General features: G+C 44.3%; 2 protein-coding genes across 7 annotated transcripts in view; one reads left to right on the top strand and one right to left on the bottom strand.

Moving 5' to 3' along the window:
- PAFAH1B2 (platelet activating factor acetylhydrolase 1b catalytic subunit 2) overlaps positions 1 to 17,278 on the bottom strand; it is a 195,512-nt gene that overhangs the window by 84,302 nt on the left and 93,932 nt on the right. The gene's annotated exons all lie outside the window — the stretch shown is intronic.
- SIK3 (SIK family kinase 3) overlaps positions 1 to 17,278 on the top strand; it is a 105,057-nt gene that overhangs the window by 71,554 nt on the left and 16,225 nt on the right. For 3 of the 6 annotated variants that reach the window (XM_068916908.1, XM_068916906.1, XM_068916905.1), the window contains exons 5-14: positions 6,482 to 6,606; positions 7,587 to 7,710; positions 10,129 to 10,247; positions 10,636 to 10,746; positions 10,905 to 11,048; positions 11,639 to 11,719; positions 11,830 to 11,939; positions 12,874 to 13,027; positions 13,566 to 13,721; positions 14,331 to 14,401. In XM_068916908.1, the coding sequence (XP_068773009.1) occupies positions 6,482 to 6,606; positions 7,587 to 7,710; positions 10,129 to 10,247; positions 10,636 to 10,746; positions 10,905 to 11,048; positions 11,639 to 11,719; positions 11,830 to 11,939; positions 12,874 to 13,027; positions 13,566 to 13,721; positions 14,331 to 14,401 (1,195 nt within the window). The remainder of the gene's footprint in view (positions 1 to 6,481; positions 6,607 to 7,586; positions 7,711 to 10,128; positions 10,248 to 10,635; positions 10,747 to 10,904; positions 11,049 to 11,638; positions 11,720 to 11,829; positions 11,940 to 12,873; positions 13,028 to 13,565; positions 13,722 to 14,330; positions 14,402 to 17,278) is intronic. The other 3 variants (XM_068916909.1, XM_068916907.1, XM_009670069.2) reach the window with 1 other exon arrangement.

Here is a 17,278-nt window from a genome sequence, read left to right as displayed (position 1 = left end):
TATTCATCACAGGGGGCGAAGCTGCGTGAAGAACAAAGAATTTAAGTGTAATCTATGAACGTTTCACAGAATGGCTAGCAGGAAAAGGGCAGCATTCTCACTGGGCTTTTTGGAAATGCCTTCCTTGGTCTATATTTGAAGCGAGTGTGCTTGAAATAGCCCGTTTCACCTGTTAGGCTGGGAGTCAGGAATACTCCTGTATCTTGATAGCCTCTTGGAGAGAGAAAATAGGGGTTTTTTTTTGTGATGTGTTACCGTACTCTTATGTACCATCAATAGGTATTAGATTAGATTTTAACATTTCATTTTTCTAGTAAAATGATGAGTAATTGCATAGGTTTTTCTTATTGTCATTTTTCAATCTGCATGGAAAAAACTGGGAGGGAATAGCAGGGAGTGAAGGATTCTATGAATCTTCCTCTCAACACTTAGTATTATAAATCACATCCTGATTTGCTTCAGTGCAAGGACACTAACCTGTTCTTCCCTCTTCTCTGAGAAGATGACTAAGAGACATGTCACGGTTGAAGGATTGGAGAGGTTCTTAGGTGTTTGGAATGTTTTAAGTGAACCTGTGCTGCCTTGCCCTATAAGTGCATTTCTTGGCCAGATGAAAGCCAGACAGCATACCCTTCCTAGCACCATGCTGTGTACTGTCACTGAAATGAAACATACAGAAGATATGGGGAAGCTGGCTTGTTTTTACCAGTCAGTAAGACTCATTTCCTACAATTGGATAAGAGCCTTGATACTGACATGGGATGGCAACAAGCACGTGTATGTAACTGTTGTACTGAAACAGCCAAAGGAGTTAGTAGCAGATAATGGAGTCCCTACAAGAAAGGTTGTTCAGGAAGTCTTCATAAGCAACACTTTCTCATATCTGTTTTATGCAAACAGATGTATTAATGATTTGAGGCCATCTGGTATTAATGGAAAAAAAACCTAATCTGTGGTGTGTTCTTCTAGCAAATTTTTAAAAAAAACAAAAATAAAACTCCTCCTTCAAAACTAACCTAGATAGAAGCTGGAATACAGCTGGATTTCCTAAAGAAATGTCCGCATGAGCATGCTGACAAGTTACATGACTGTTTGAAAACTGTAGAAACTTTTTTTTTTTAACAGAAGGAAGTTGGAAACTAATTTCCTTCCAAATCTCTGTTCCCAGAATGGACTCTGGAAGATGGTTCCCACCCATGTGGTGGTAGTGTTTTACTTGGCAGGAAGATAGAGCAGTGATTTGAAATGTAGCCTGGAAAAGCTGATGTACAGTATAGGATTTTCCAAGTATTAAGTTTTGTCCCTATAACTCATCAATTACAACTTGATGCCAGTTCTTCCATTGTTTCAAGAGCAAAAGAAGAAAAAAAAGAAGAAAAAAAAAAGATAAGAACTGGTCTCTTTCACGCTAGACCTCCCAGAGTAAATACTACAGAAATGCACGATGCCTTGACGCAGCACGGTGAATCAACAAAACCTTCTTTCCCAAACCTGCTAACGGTGTGTAACTCAAACCTTTTCAGTAAGGCTTTAAGTAGATATATAGCTTCCATCGGCTGAATGTCTAGCGTGTCTTCTGAGAGCTGCATGTGGTAGATCTGGTCACTGTTTTCCATCGAGTGGCATTAATGCAAGTAGACTAGTGAGCCACGATGAGCCAGAAACACCCAGAATACAGCCTAGGACTAGAACCATGTGGTTCTTTTGGGTATGAAACACTGCTAAAGGACATATAATAAGTTTTCCATACCTTCCCAAACTTAGGAAAGAAATCCTAATGCTTTACTGCAAGTCTTCCTCTTCAAAATGCTACATTCTGTTGCATGGCATACAAAATACAAAGAAAGTAAACAAATGACTTTTCTGCATGGCTGCTTTCTCACTTCATATGTAGCTCTGTAGCAGGCAGGGTGGTGCCTGCCTGCTAACGCTACCGATGCGTATCTATGTAGTCTTTAGCAATATCCATAATGCCCACAGCTTTTGGACTTTTACAGAACTCTCAGATTCCCGCCAGTATAGACTTCGTAGCACGTTACGGCTGGTCTCCAGTTGGCCTTCTCTTACAGCTTGCATCTTTTTTTTATTCAACATTAGTGAATTAACTGTCACGTAGCAGCTACTGTAGCAGTCGTATAGTGCATTAATGCTGCTATTCTCACTTAAAGGTATCCAGAAGTGTTATGCTTTTTGGTCTGTTCTCCTGTAAACAGTAACCTAGAAATGCTGTTACCCTAGCTTTCATTTTCCCATGGATGCTTTTTCTCCAGTGTACCTTCTCGCAGTCTGAGTCAGTAGCTTCTGGCATTGTGTTGCCTTGTGCTCCCAGTCAGAAAGTTCAGCCAGGAGTTGAGAGTACTGCTAAATATGCAGGCCTTCCTAGGATATGGTTTCAGAGAGGAATCCATTCTGTGCGTTGCTTTGCATTTGTTTGCAAGAGCACGCTCACTCTCTCACCGAAGTCCCTGTTGTACTGATGCTAATGGGATCGTATGAGAACTGGTCCGTTGTGGAGTTTTCCTATGGCTTATTAGGACTTTGATTTTTAGCATCACTTGTTGAACTGGCTCTCCGCTTTTCCGCAGTTACAGAGATATGTCTTTTAGATGTTGTTGCTGTATCAAACCATCATGAGCTTTAGCATGCTCTTTAAAAATACTTTTGTCTCTTTGCATCTGTTTGTGAAATGAGACCTCATTGTGCCCTGGGTGATTTGGATTTATAAGTCTTTCCTTGGAGTGTGGTGACTCTAATAGTTTTTTAAAATGCTTATTTAAATAACAACTTGTTTTTGGGTGGGATTCATTCTTTCTTTCTTTCTTTCTTTTTTTTTTTTTTAACTTTTGGTTTTTCAAAACCTCCCCCTCATCTGTATTTTATTTTGACTTTTAAAGACAGCTGTTTTCACCACACTTGACCTCAGTCCATTAAGCACAGGTGGGTTCTGGAAAACTTTTTCCAGTCTTTGAGCAGTGCTTTGCATAAAACAGAACCATCTGATTCTAGTTCCCTGTAGATATGAAAAACATGAATCACTGTGGGGTCTGAAGTGCTGGTTAAAGAAGCATCTCTTTATGGTGAGATAAATTTTGTGTTTGTTTTTGTGTTTTTCTTTTTTCCTAAAATCCAGGGAAGTTGTAGGGTGTGTGTCAGTGCTTCCAGGATCTGCTAGTTGAATGCCTACATGTTTGTAGTGTCTCTTCCCTCCTTAGCGTGGTTTTCTAAGGACAGAGCTGATGGGTTGCTCTGCCTGTCCACCTCCTATCCACTTCCAAAAAAGCTATGGACTTGTGGGCTAATTTAGACTCAATGTGAAAGAGGGGTAAAGTTTCAAAGATAGCCAATCTCGTACAACTTTGAAGCCTGGAAGAAGGTTGTGCAAGGCAGCTGTTGCATGTCTGTCCAGCAGCAGCAGTCACGCAGCCAGCTGGCGGGTGCACAGCTCCGGAGCCCTCGCAGTAGCGCGCTCTCACTTGTCCCGCTGCTATGAAACAGGGCCATTAAGTATGTGACGTGGTGAGGGGATCGAGCCTCAGCTGTGTTCATTCAGCAGCTCATGGAACACCTTGTTCCCCTGTCCCTTGCTGAGCTAAGACTTGGTGCTCTGTTTTGTCGGGGTTATCAGCCAAGAACCACGGGCACGCAGGTGTCCTGGCTGACCGTGGAGCTGCGTGCTGTTATGCACAGGATTGTTCTGCCTGTGCCAGTGCTTGCAGAGGGACTAACTTTTTTTTCCTCTAAGATTTTTGCTGTCAGACTTCTCTGCTGTCGCATAATTTCATTGTCTCTGTTGTGTTTGTTTTGTTCCCATTTCCAAATTCTAGTGCAGGAAAATACAAGCTGGTTGTCTGGTCCTTTACCCGCTCCTGACAGTATGCCCTTACTAGAAGTGGATGCATTTTTGTACCATAAGCAATATGTGGATCCGTTAGAGCCCCAGTAGCGATACGGAGCTTTCCCTTCTGCCTACTCTCACGAGCAGTTCAGTGCACATCAGGCTGGATTACCGGGCAACTAAACACTTATTAACAGTCTACCAAAACCACAGTCTTGAAAAGACAAGGTATGATATTAGCTCCTTGGACGATGTGGGTGGCGCCCAACGTGCTGCAAAGCCCCTTAGAGGGCATACAATACAAGGATAGGTAAGAAAGACTAAACTAGAGTAGTTTGTTCAAAATATCACTGAATTGCAAAGTACCAAAATTTCAGCTTGTTCTTGCACAATTAGGAAGAGTTTACATGTAAACTTGGCTACAAATGCTGTGTTGTTAGAAGGTGGAAATATATTTAGAGCTGTAGTTTTTATTGGTTGTTCTGGTAGTTGTAATTCAGGTACATGTTAAACATCCCACTGTAAACGCGAGAGAGCAATTCACAAGCTTGCAGAGGTGGTGATGACAAATGTGCAGCTGTGTGCTGTTTCCATGAATTAGTCCTCCGAAAGCTGACTGCTCTTATGTTCTGGAAGTTGAGACAATTTATTTAATTTCCAGCAGTAAAAAAAAAAAAAAGCAAAGGATGTTGAAGTTCCTGGTTTTGATATTGTGAAGCTTTTGAAGGACACACGTTGAAAGTAAATGTGAAAAGGTAAATTTACCTTGGTGAATGTATATTTACCAGAGACGGTAATACACTCACCATCTCGGTGCACCCTTCTAAGGTAGGGTTTGAACTGCATTGTATATACTACGGGTATTTCAGCAGGAACGCAGTGTTAGGTATTCGCCGCAGAGAGAAACGGTCAGTCTTTTGGGAATTTTACTCCCCGTTATTATTGGGAATTTTACTGCCTATGAAAGGATAAAGCAAACTTAGCTTCTGCGTTTTGAGTTTGCATGAGTTGTTCCAGCTGCACCCCGCTGTGACTGGTTGTGCTGAGGTAGTTTGCCAATTTTTGCAGAAGCTGTTTGTAGGAGAAGAGGATAGTCACCTGAGATTAGGTCATGGGGAATACTGTGCGGAGAGTGGAGACTGCAACCAGGAGCCCAGGCTAAGCAGTTGTTATCACGCTGTGGAGCAGTACTACTTTCAGTAGTGTGGGTTTTTTGTTGTTATTTGTTTGCTTGTTTGTTGTGTTTGTGGGGGTTTTTTTTGTTTTTTGTTTTTGTGGATTTTTTGCTATGATGCCTTTTGGTTAATCAGAATTTGCAAAACGAGTATCTCCTCTCCGTCTTCCCTGTTTTTTCCACTATTTCTCACACAGGCTTGATGTGATGATGTGCTACTCATGCAAATGCTATGAAAAATGCGCTTGCTGCTGTGGGTCAGCCTGCATTAACGTCCTTCACCCTCCTGCTGGCGCGTTTCTAGCATAAACGTTTACAGGCAAAGCAATCTGCAAATAACCATTGTGGCATGGCTCCTTTTGATAGAACTTGTTCTAAGGAGACCCTGTTTATAAGACATGTAAACATGTCTTCTCTAGTACTGTGTGTGATTGATTTTTTTTTTTTTTTCTTCCAATTAAGGTAGAAAAGAAAGCAATGGTTAATGAAGATTCCTTTCTTTTTGTAAGAAAAAGCTCACTTCTCTGAAGCATAGTTCTTTCTCTATGGCTGAATGTTATTGGTTGAATCCAATCTTCTGTTTCTTTACCTTCTTTCCAGTAGAAGTCTCAACTCTATGCAAGGGGTGGCAGATTAGTTAGTAGAGAATGTCGTTAGTGCCCATGTAAGCTATGGATGACTACCCATAAGGTTAAGACCTTTCTCTTAATTTCTGTTTCAGGATTTATTATGCGCTGTTGGTGAATGATTTGACTTGGTTTGTAGGGCTGCCCACCCTAGTGGAAGTTTCCAGTTCATGTAGTGCTTTCTGCAAAATAAATGAGAATTTCCGGTTCTTTTTTTCCTGCATCTGTATTCTATCTTTGCTGGCAGCTGCCCTGTTCATAATGAAATTATGAAGCTGCCATTGGAGAAGGTGAAGGCTGGACATTAACATGAAAGATTAACGTGGGATCTCTTGAATGTAAATTGGAAGCCTAGTTTTAAACTATGCATCACAATTACAGCAACCCTGGCTGCTCTGATTGCTAGTGTATAGACTCCAGCCCAGGGGAGTCGCATATCTGAAACGCAAAGAGCAACCTTTTGGAAAGGTCTTTGGGTTCTGTTAAGCCAAAGCAGCGTAGTTTAGCATGTGAAGCAGGTTTAAGTTCTGTTGTTTTGCAGAAGGTTGTTTACATGAGATGTGCTTTATACTGTACAAAGCAGTTACGCAGCTGTTGAATATTATTTTTTTCTTCTTTTTCTCAGTACTGAGGGAGCAAAGTTGCAAATTTTCTGAGTGGTTTCAGCTTTGCTCTTACTCTCCTTGCATCTTTTGTGCTCTGTTTTTTCTGATGTCTGAATAGCAGTTATCTATTATGAGCTTTTATGTGACCTTACTAGACTCAGCAATTTATTTAAATATCATTTGTTTACAACAGTTGGAGTGGATCATATATTCCTCTAATCAGTTGTCTTAATTCTTTCAGATTTTGGGTTCAGTAACATCTTCACGCCTGGTCAGCTGCTTAAAACCTGGTGTGGAAGTCCTCCCTATGCTGCTCCAGAGCTCTTTGAAGGAAAGGAATATGATGGTCCAAAGGTTGACATTTGGGTATGCGATGGACCTCTTCTTCTCTTGTTTTATTTATTCCCTCCCTCCACCCCTCTCCCTGTTTGACTTTGCTTCCCGAGTACCTAGTACATGTCTCAGAAAAAAGTCCCTGGTAGGTAAAGAAAAACTTTTTCTTTGAATTGCATGCAAGATATTTTTCTAGCTACTATGTCACATCTTTCCTTCACTGTGAGGCATTGTGCCTAAAACTTTAGCAGCCTAGAAATGCATTTTAATTTAATTTCTTAAAAATGTGGTTCACTTTAGTATTGCTGGTGGATGAGTGATTACTAACTGCTGGGGAGGTTGATCTTTTATAGCTGGAAGCAGCAACTTTGTGTTTTGTTCTAAAAAGATTTTTACAGAGAACACTTTAGCAGAGAGACTCAAGACAGCCTCCTTTATGGTACTAGCTAGGCAAAGTGAAGCCTGCTTTGACACAGTGTAGTCCTGCCCTTAGACGCTGAACTGGTTGCTGTGAGGAGCATGCACATGTGGCTCCTACCTTCCTTCCTCTCCTCCTTGTGGGCCCTCCCCCGGCATTTGGTAGTGAGGCCCGAAGAGTAGGAGAGAAGGGTGGTGTGACCTGCAGACTGCCTTCCGACTGGGTGTAAAATGGCCACAGTGCCACAGCGGAGTTTGCATCGTTCTGTCAAGGTTCACATTTTTAACCTGGATGTGGATGTTGCCCAGGCTACTGTCGTGGTGGCACTGGCCTGCCTAGAGGTGGATATGGGACTGCAGGTTGCTTTAGCTACTGGATTTTGAGGCTGGAAGGCAACTTTAAATTGGGCTGAAATTTAGAGGAAGAATTAGACTGCATCCAAGTTGGAGCTGAGAAGACCTCAACAAGGTCCTCTCCAATGGGATTTACTGTGGTTTTGTTTTTTTTTTTTTTTTTTTAAATACACTTGCTACTACTAACTGCAGCGTCCCAGTCTCTTCCTATGTTGCTGATGTGCCCTTTGTTTTGAACACAGAGTCTTGGTGTGGTCCTATATGTGCTGGTGTGTGGCGCTCTGCCCTTCGACGGGAGCACGCTGCAGAATCTGCGTGCAAGGGTGCTTAGTGGGAAATTTCGCATTCCATTTTTTATGTCCACAGGTAAGGCATGTTGCTCGCTGTGATGTACCTGCAGCAGTGAGCAGGCACAGGTTGCATTTCTGCTTTGACTTTTTTTTGACATACTTAAATTTTAATATACCAGTTGATTGATATGCCAGGTAAGTGATATGCCAGGAAGCTCTATCAGTTGGATAGTGGTTTGTAACGTAAACTAAAATGATTTCTGAATCTAGACTTCAGAAGCCCAAATATTCTTATTTAAAAGCTCAGCTTTTGTATATATAACTGTATAAACCATAGCAACCTGCTAGCAAAGATACTTTTACTAGATTTTGGGAAGTGGTAAAGTGGAATAGGGAACAGGAATACAGAGCCTTTCACTATACCTACCTTAAGAAACAAGTTTTTCCACAGTATTGTGGCAGATGATTTTTAAGTGACAAAACTTAGTTTCCAGCAATAGCCCTATCACAAGCAAATATCTATGTCCTGGTTCTGCAAAAACGTTTCTGAATGTTTCATCAGTAGATCTTATGGTTCTGAAAAGTGTGGTTAATTCTCAGATAAAACTAGCCTCTCTGTAGAACGACATCATGTCGAATCATGTAGGATTTCTTCACTGGAAGCTCTCAGACTAAAGAATAATTTAGCCTAGGCTAGTATGGCCTGTGTGGAGTGATCCAGCTGGAAAGCTTCCTTACCTGCCTTCTTACTTGGAGAGAAAGTTCTGTTCATACAGAAAATGCTTCTGTTTGTACAGAAAATGCTTGATAAATGTGGGTGTGTTTTTTTTGTTTGTTTGCTTATTTGTTTAAATAAGCTAAGATCCCATCCAAAATTGGGGAAAGCCTCAACAACCCCCCCCCCCCACTTTGATAGCATGTGCATAATATGGTGGAGAGGAGTCATTCACAGTATCGTGCAGCACTGTAGCAGAGCTGTAGTACTCTGTTACCAATTGAAAACAATACCTTGATGCGGTCTTCAGAGATGGAGATTTTTGCTTTGAACACCTAATTGCCAGCAGCTGCTGCAGATACCTGATACCTTCAGCAGGGGTGAAGATGGGATGTTCACTGTGGTACTCTGAAGCCTTTCAGTAGATATGCCAGTTCTGTGAAATATGCAGCGCTGAGCGTTGAGTGGGTCGAGCAAAACCTGACCTTTTATTCCTCTAGATCGAGGTAGCTTAATGTATTAGATTTTGTATAGATATGCTGTCTCTGCTTCCATCTCAGCTTGACAGCTGTATTTTACACAGGTTTGTATTCATTGACAAAAAGAAAAACCAAATAGAGAAAATGTTGAAATTTGTGGCAAGCAGCAAGCCAAAGAGGGCTCTTGCTCTATGTGCTATGCTGCTGCTGAGTAGGGAATCTCTCCTGTGCTTGGAGGATACTAGCTCATGTTTTATAGCCCCCTTAAGTGGAAAATTGAATGGGAAAGTAAGGCGCACACTTCTCTGGTTCCAAGTTGAACTTTTCATCAGATTTATATTCTCTGAGCTTAGGTCAAGTGTGGTGGTGCTGCTTGTTACTCTGCAGAAGTCGCCTGGGAGAGGTGTGTTCCTGCAGTGAGCCGGCAGCGCACTGGCAGCCTGCTAGATGGCTGCTGCGGTTTGCCCTTTCACCCTGAAATGCGAGTTGCAGCCCCTGGCTGGCATGTGAGCAAGGCGGGGAGGGACAGGGTTGCAGCATGCCACCTAGGGGCTCCAGCAGACAGCACAAGGCCCCTTTGGCTTGGGCAGATTCTTTCTTCTTAGCGTGGGGAAATCCTATTCCTACTCTTTTTTTTTTTTTTTTTTTTGGGGGGGGGGGTTTATAGGTGAAAGGGGCATACTGATTTAAAGGTGTAGTGGCAGTAAAACTTTATTCCAGATTTAGTTTCAAATCAGACTTGAAGAATGTACAGCCAGTGAAAACAGACTTTGGAAGAGGGTGTTGTAATGTGTAGCAGTTCTAACAGCGTTAGACACTTAGCAGCGTGAGCTGGTGCTGCACTGCCCTTTGCAGCTCGAAAAGTGGGAGATACTCCTGCTTTGGAATGGCAGAAACTACTGAGGTTTCTTGAGAGAGACTTATATTCCCGTAGCCAATATAGACTGGTGCTTAGCCAGAAGGTTGTGGGTGTTCAGTGACACTTGGAGTCTCATTAACTCTGAGCATAAATCTGGTTTAGGTTCTGTCTGGAAAGAGCTGTGTTTCTTGTCCTTAATAGCTGTCTGCACATACCCATCAGTCGTCTGCAGCTGAGTTGTACGCTGAGGACTGAATGGATGTGGATGTGCAGAAGGAGAAGCAATATTCTGCTATGTATGAATGGCTTCCTACAGAGACAGAGAAGCGTGTGTTGCTTTGAAAGAAGAAAAGCTCTCTTGCCGTTGCAGTGCAAAGCTGCCTTTTGTGGAAGTCTTGTCCCTCGCTGTGGATTACTCGGTCTCTTTGTGTTCCCATGCAGAATGTGAACATTTGATCCGCCACATGCTGGTCCTGGACCCTAGTAAACGGCTCTCAATGGAACAGATCTGCAAGCACAAGTGGATGAAGCTTGGGGAGTCTGATGCTGAGTTTGACAGGGTGAGCAGTGGAAGTGTGCCGGTGTGTGAATGAGGACCAGCCAGGGCATGCGGGGCTGCAAATGGACTCCAGGCACGTAGTGCCACAATGTTCCTTCTGGCTGTTGGAGATTTTTCATTTCAAGTGCTGGTGTGCTGCCTCTCAGCTTTGTCTGTGGCTTGCTTGTCTTGCTCCCCCTGTCTCCCTTGGACTCCTGTATATTTCTATATCTTTTTCCATTAGCATTGATAGCCCTAAGGAGCTGGATTTTGAGATGGTGTACCATCAGCCTTCAAAGCTTATGCCAACTTGCGGCCTGAGCGTGGTGAATTGGTTCTTTAGGGCGTTATGACTCATCGATGTGCCTTTGGGAATGTAAGTGCTTAAGTATGTGTCTGTGCTCTTACAGCTGATAGCAGAGTGTCAGCACCTGAAGACCGAGAGGCAGATGGAGCCACTGAACGAAGATGTGTTGTTAGCAATGGCGGACATGGGGCTGGACAAGGAGCGTACAATTCAGGTAACATGCCACAGTTCCGAGTCACGTGCTGTCTCTTTCAGTTAGTGAACAAATGTCCGTTTCCCACCTTTTGGTAACTGAGTAACTTCGGCACAGTGTGGAGCTCGTTTTATGGTTTGACAGAAGGATCTGACCGCTTTTTCCTTTTCCCCTTTTAGTCGTTAAGAGCTGATGCTTATGATCACTACAGTGCAATCTACAGCTTGCTCTGTGACCGTCTGAAGAGACACAAGAATCTGCGCATTGCAGCATCTCCAAGTATGCCACGGACCATGACCTTCCCCACCTCAGCTAACATTCAGGTAGATCCTACTTGCATAATGTTCTTCCAGCCCTGGATGGCTAGCCAGTCCCTTTCTCACTAAACTTAGACTTGCTTGTGAGTGTCCTCATCCTTGCAGGAGTGTCATAATGTTCATTGTCTGAGAACTTCAGTTGTATCGAGGATGCCATAATCCTGAGATTAGGAACAGTCTGTGTTCATTGACTGTGGGTTTAGCTAATACCATTCAGACAGTCTCACGTTAGTTAACTTAGTGACAGAGCAAGCAACCTGAAGGTTAGTGGATGGGAACTAGAGTTCACAGACCAGGACTGTTGTATGATGCTCCTTCCTGAATTTGCACTGCTATTTAAGAAGAGAATATTTGCTTAAAGGGAGCCCAGGTCCTAAGGGAAGTGGAAGAGATGCTGAAGTCATCTGAACAAAAGGGAGGAGGGGAAATGAGGTAATCCTTTGAGAATTAAGAATAAAGACGTCTTAACTGGCTCCAGGGTTCCTTCCCAGTTCCCGAATGGGTTAGGCCTATGTTCTGGTGTTAATCCAGTGGTGTTTGTAAAGGAGCTGTAAGAGGTATGAGCTTTGTCTCTTGATCTTGATCCCTCTGCTCAGCAGACAGAACAGGCAGGCAATACCTTGAGCATCAATGTGCCACAAGTCCAGCTCATCAACCCTGAAAATCAAATTGTAGAGGTGAGGCCCTCCCCTTCATGACCCCTGCAAGTTCTCTTCCTGGGCTCGCAGTGAAGCCTTTTGGATCCTCGCAATTGTATTTCAACGTCTCCAATGTTTTTTCCACTCAGACTGATGGAACGATGAACCTGGACAGTGACGAAGGGGAAGAGCCATCACCTGAAGCTCTTGTCCGTTACCTCTCAATGAGAAGGCACACGGTTGGAGTAGCTGACCCACGGTTAGTATGGGGCTCTCCCTCCCTGATGGAGGATTAAGGGAACTCTTCCCTACCTGTAAGCCCTTTCTAGATAGTCTTTGGGACGGTGTGTTTCTAGCTTTCTGTGATCTCCTAGGAACAGTGAGTGCTTCTGTGTTGAAGGCTGCAGGATGCTCCTAGAAAATGGCTTCAGTCCTTCTGAGAAGTCAGGGATTTATTCGTGATTAAATTGGCAGATGAGAGGCTAATGCCTTAAGGGGACTTCCAGGGTCTGTGGTTGATAGAGTTGATTTCTTTTGGACTGGCGATGCTCTCTGATGTTGGGGCTGAGAAATATACTTCATAGCATGCCCCTCAGTCCTAAGCCTCTGCTTCGTTCTAGCCAGACCAGGTGGAGATGAGTGTAGCTGCATCACAGCTGAGAGACAACCTTTTGGTTTCCTGCTCTTCCTGTAAGTGGCTTGGAGTTATTCCTGCAGACTTGGTCTTTGCTGGATGGGGAAAGAAGTTCAAGGTGTCTCTTTAGTGAAAGTGCCTTTTTAAATGCACAAGGCATGAGAAAATATCCTGGTCCCGTTGCCTAGCTTAGTTAGTATTTCAGCTGAGGATAAGATTCCTTCCTTCTCTTCTTTTTGATTAGCTTTGTGTAAGCTATAGCTGTGGTGGCTGGCGAGCAAGCCAGTGTCCCACTTAAGCTACGCTGCTACCATGTCCTAGCTAAAGTCTTTGTGATGTTAAGTGTACTCAAGGTTAACAGAAAGGGCTAGCACTAGTAAATCTAAGTTTGGGGAGAAGAGGGACAAATGAGAACTGAAGAATGGCCTGGCTACTCTCTGTGACCATTTTCTGGAGCAGCAGGAAGCCTTTCCGTGAAGGAAAGCCGAGTGCGCTGAGCCCATGGGTGGTTCTGTTTACATCATTGCTAAGTCACCTGTCTGTGAATGTGATTGCACAGGACGGAGGTCATGGAAGATCTGCAGAAACTCCTGCCTGGCTTCCCCCGCGTCACTCCTCAGGCTCCGTTCCTGCAGGTGACCCCAAATGTGAACTTCATGCACAACGTGCTGCCAAGGCAGAACCTGCAGCCCACGGGGCAGCTGGAGTACAAGGTACTGTGACCGATGGATGCATGCACACCCTGCTGCAGCCTGTGCCACGCAAGCACGTGGGTGTGCGTTTGCTCATGCTCTCGCTCTCCCGCTCTATCCCTCGTTCTCTCTTCCAACTCCTTGGATTCCATAAGCTTCAGGATTTACCCTCTTGCTGTGTCTTGAGGCTCGATTCTAGCTGATTACTTTAAAAAAAATAAAAAAAAAACAAAAAAAACCACAAAGAATGAAAGAACACTACAATATGAAATTCGTTAAGGGGCTAGGGAGAGATAGGCCTTTGGAGCTGCAGGTGACAGTGTGCCTGGTAGCTAAAGCAGAGTGCTAGGAGATGAAGAGTTACACACGCTTTTTTTCCACTGATAACTGCCTCTTTCTGCCCCACTTTTGCTCTGAGATGTTGGCGATATTCCTCCATCTCTCCTGAAGCCCAAAAAGCATGTTTTATTTCATGGTGATGTCTCGATTTGTGATCTTACGGTTCAGGTACTGGGGGAGCTTATACTGGGTTGATAACCTCGCTGTGTGTGCTTCGCAGGAGCAGTCCCTGCTGCAGCCCCCCACTCTGCAGCTGTTGAATGGCATGGGCCCACTGGGGCGGAGGGCATCAGATGGTGGAGCTAACATCCAGTTACATGCGCAGCAACTGCTGAAACGTCCCCGAGGTCCATCTCCGCTTGTCACTATGACACCAGTAAGTAGCAAAATAAAAGAACAGAATTGGTGGTGAGCTTAGAAATATCTGCTCTTGGAGGCAGAGTTAACTGCCTCCAAGTCACAGTAGACTGAGTCTACTGAGTAGTAGACTCAGTTTTGTAGTGCTGCGGAAGCACTGCAGGGCCTGTGCCTGCTTTCTTCCATGAGGACCCCCTCCCAGACTGGCAGTATGCTCTGTCCACTTGTGGCAGAGTTTCTGTGGTTTCCTGTCACTAGCAACTCGCATAGTTGTTTTTGGAATGGATGAAGCGTTTGAACTTCTTGTTGCGGTTGCTTTTCTTCTCTTTTGCTGATCAAATAGAGAAAATGAAAGCATCTGTCTTGGGCTTTAATGCAGATTCTTTTGTCCTTGATGTATGTATATCGGTGAGTTTTCCTGGTGGTACTAAAAGAGGAAGCAATCTTGAACAGGCAGTTCTGTGTGAAGCAAAGGTCAGAAGGGTTTCTTGGGTGAGTGGTCTTATTGTTGCAGAGGAGCTGGTATATATCCTTGTGAAAGCCTGTATGAGAAGGTCGGGCATCTGCAGTGCAGATGGGATGGCGCTTGGCTGCCTTCTGAAACCCATGGCTTCTCTTTTCTCTACAGGCTGTCCCAGCTGTCACTCCTGTGGATGAGGAGAGCTCCGATGGGGAGCCAGACCAGGAAGCTGTGCAGAGGTAACCTGCAGTCTGTTAAAATTTGCCCTTATTACCCTCAGAGGCTCAGCCTGTGGTGATCCGCAATTGAATTAAAACGAGAGCAACCTCATCACAGGCGACAACGTTGCTTACAGTGAAGGCTGAACACTTCTCTTGTTCTTGTGGCTATTGATTAATGTAGGCAATTACTCCTTTAACACCGATAGGTGCTTATGAAGCTGGACTTGCCTGAAATTCTGTGAGCCGTCTGAGCACTAGGTTCTCCAGAAACTCTGAAACTGCTAAATTCCTTTGCTTAGTGTGCACCAGCATGCAATCCAAACTAACCTGCAAAATGAGTGCTAGGTGATTCACCCCTCCCTGCTGAGCGATGGAGGTAGGAAGATCTCATCTGTGGCCTTGGGTGTAAATGCAGCTTTTGTATCAAGACGTGCAGTAAACATCCAACTCTGATGCCGTAAACGAAGTGAGCTTGCTGGAATTAAGGGTATTTCTGGGCTTGTAGGGTTCTAATTTTAGCAGTAGGCCTTAGAACAGTCTGCTCCAGTAAGGGGAAGGAATAGTAGTTATCAGGCTGGACACTTCTGTTCCCTTTGTCTGCTTCAGGTACATACTGGGAAGCAGGTAGAGTATGCTTGTACTTTCTCATTCCCTGGAAACGCTAACAACATCCTTGCTAACGTTTTCTTAGTAGCTTCTGTGTAGCTACTTCTCTGCTAACCAGCTGGTGCACTACATGTGATGGGTGTGGTTATAGAGTACTCCTATTTCCTACCTGAAACTTGATAAGTTTTCTGGATTCCTCCCCCCCCCCCCCCCCCCAGCTCTCACAGGCATCCCCTTGAGTAAAGTAGCCTGTCCTCAAGGGCTACGCTCAGGAGAAGGATTCAAAAGAGGGGGTGGGTTGCAGGCAACTGGAGCTGGTTGAGTTGATATTCCATAGGCTTTGTCAGCTCTTCTCATTTCAGTGCTTCAAAGCAAAGGGGGGGATTTAAACAGTGGATGTGTGTGGTGATAGATTGTGCAGAGTGCATGCTGATGTTCCTGTTGCCTACCTGAGCTTAGAGGAAAGTCAAAGCTGGTACAGGAGAAAGAAATCACTTTCACTCCCATCTTAGAATTGGCACAGTGCTTCAGCAGAACCCAGCCCGTGTTTTCCACCTAGCCCAGTAGCCTCAAACTCTAGTTTTTTGTCACCCTCATCTTTGTGCTCACTTGCACAGTGTTTTCCAGCTTCACAAGTTGCTGTTTGTCTGAGAAGCCACTGTAATGAGAAGGAAAATGCTCTTGACCTGCCCCCGCTGCAAGGCAGCATGATGAAAGAAATTAGGCTAAATCACAATATTGAGCAGGTGAAGCACATGCACCTCCAAACACTGAGCTGCAGGCTGTGTTCAGTGACTGTTAAGCTATGTATTCCTTAACTGTGCACTCTCCTCCCTGGCAGAGGTCAGGAACACAGATTATGCTGGCAGCTGTCCATAGGTGTGCTGCTCAGATAGGTATTAAAAGTTGTAATTTAAGGCCTGTAATCTCTACTGGCAACACCTCAGGTAGGAGACACAGTCACAGTCTTTCTGACCGTGCAAATCAGATAAATCTTTGATCCTTGGCATGGAGGCCTGTGGGTGTCTTGCCTTACTTTCACTTCTCCTATTCTAAAACTTCACTTTTCCATTGAGTCTTTGAGGATCGGCCGGAAAGATCTTGAAACCCACGTGCAATATTTTCTAGGGTGTAAGCCACCAAAACGGTCAGATGCCACTGAAATGTTCAGATCCTACTGAAAGACAAGGCTCCTTTGCCTCATAGATCACCTAGGGTAGCACTACTGAGAGCAGCTTAGTCCCCTCATACCATATGTTCTCCTTCCACCAGATGGCCCAGCAAAAGCCCTGTTCAGGTAGTGTGTTAACTTGCTCTCCACCCCTCATGTTGCAACATGCCACTAGTCCTCAGAGGAGAAAGGTAAATAGTATTAACATAAGGGACAGATGCAAATATTTAGCTTCTCAGAACGGTGCTCTGAACACTCTATGCAGCCGTCACCAAGCCATTTTTGCCCTGCTTAATTTGACCTTGAAAACAGTGCAATATTCTTTTCTCTGCTCCAGGGAACAGTCACATCTTCTTTGAGCTTTGGAAAACTTTCTTCCACCTGAAAGGCTGTTATAGCTCATGATTTGATTGTTCCCTGGAGGTCTGAAATAAAATCTTAGCAAACCACAACTGTAAAGCTCTTTGGGAAACTTTCCCTGTCTCCATCAAACGGTTCTTAAACAGCTAATGGCACAGACTTTGGCAGGTTACCACAACACTAAGTACTCTTCATTCTGTTAACTTGCTGCCTTCTGCTTAAGTGATTCTAGCAGCTAGCAAAGAAAGGCTGTTTTTGGAGGAGGCAACGACTTTATTAATTGCTGTTCTTCTCTGCAACTTACAGGTTGCAGTTGCGGAGAGCATTAGAAAAAGTATGAAAGTGAAAATTTCCCATTAGTATCCCTAGCTCTCACTGGCCAAGTGATCTTTTGTAGCAGTTACCAGAGCTGCCTTTTTGCTGCTGGATTACAGGAGTGGAAAATAGGCTAGCTCAGTTCATAAACGGGCATTTATCCTACCTGTCCTCGAGTAGGTAAGTGCTAGCCCCGATGCTTGTCGCAGACCAAGGGATCTTGGGTAGGTGCATCATTGGTCATCTTTTCTGGCCCTTTGTAGTTGGATGGTCCGAGCATCGCCGCAGCCAGTGTAACTAGAAGTTCAGGGCAGCAACTGGAAGCACTGCGCAGCCCTTAGCGACGTCCTTGCCAACGCAGAGGCTCTGCCCTGTGCGCCTCTCCAATCTTAGAGGGCTTGAAAAAAGAATTAAAGCACATTAGTACAAATGCAGGGGGCGCT

Source organism: Struthio camelus, chromosome 22, assembly GCF_040807025.1.
Source record: "Struthio camelus isolate bStrCam1 chromosome 22, bStrCam1.hap1, whole genome shotgun sequence".
Taxonomy (NCBI): Eukaryota; Metazoa; Chordata; class Aves; order Struthioniformes; family Struthionidae; genus Struthio; species Struthio camelus.
Note: the sequence above shows the minus strand (reverse complement) of the source record. Positions and strands in the feature narration are given on the sequence as shown.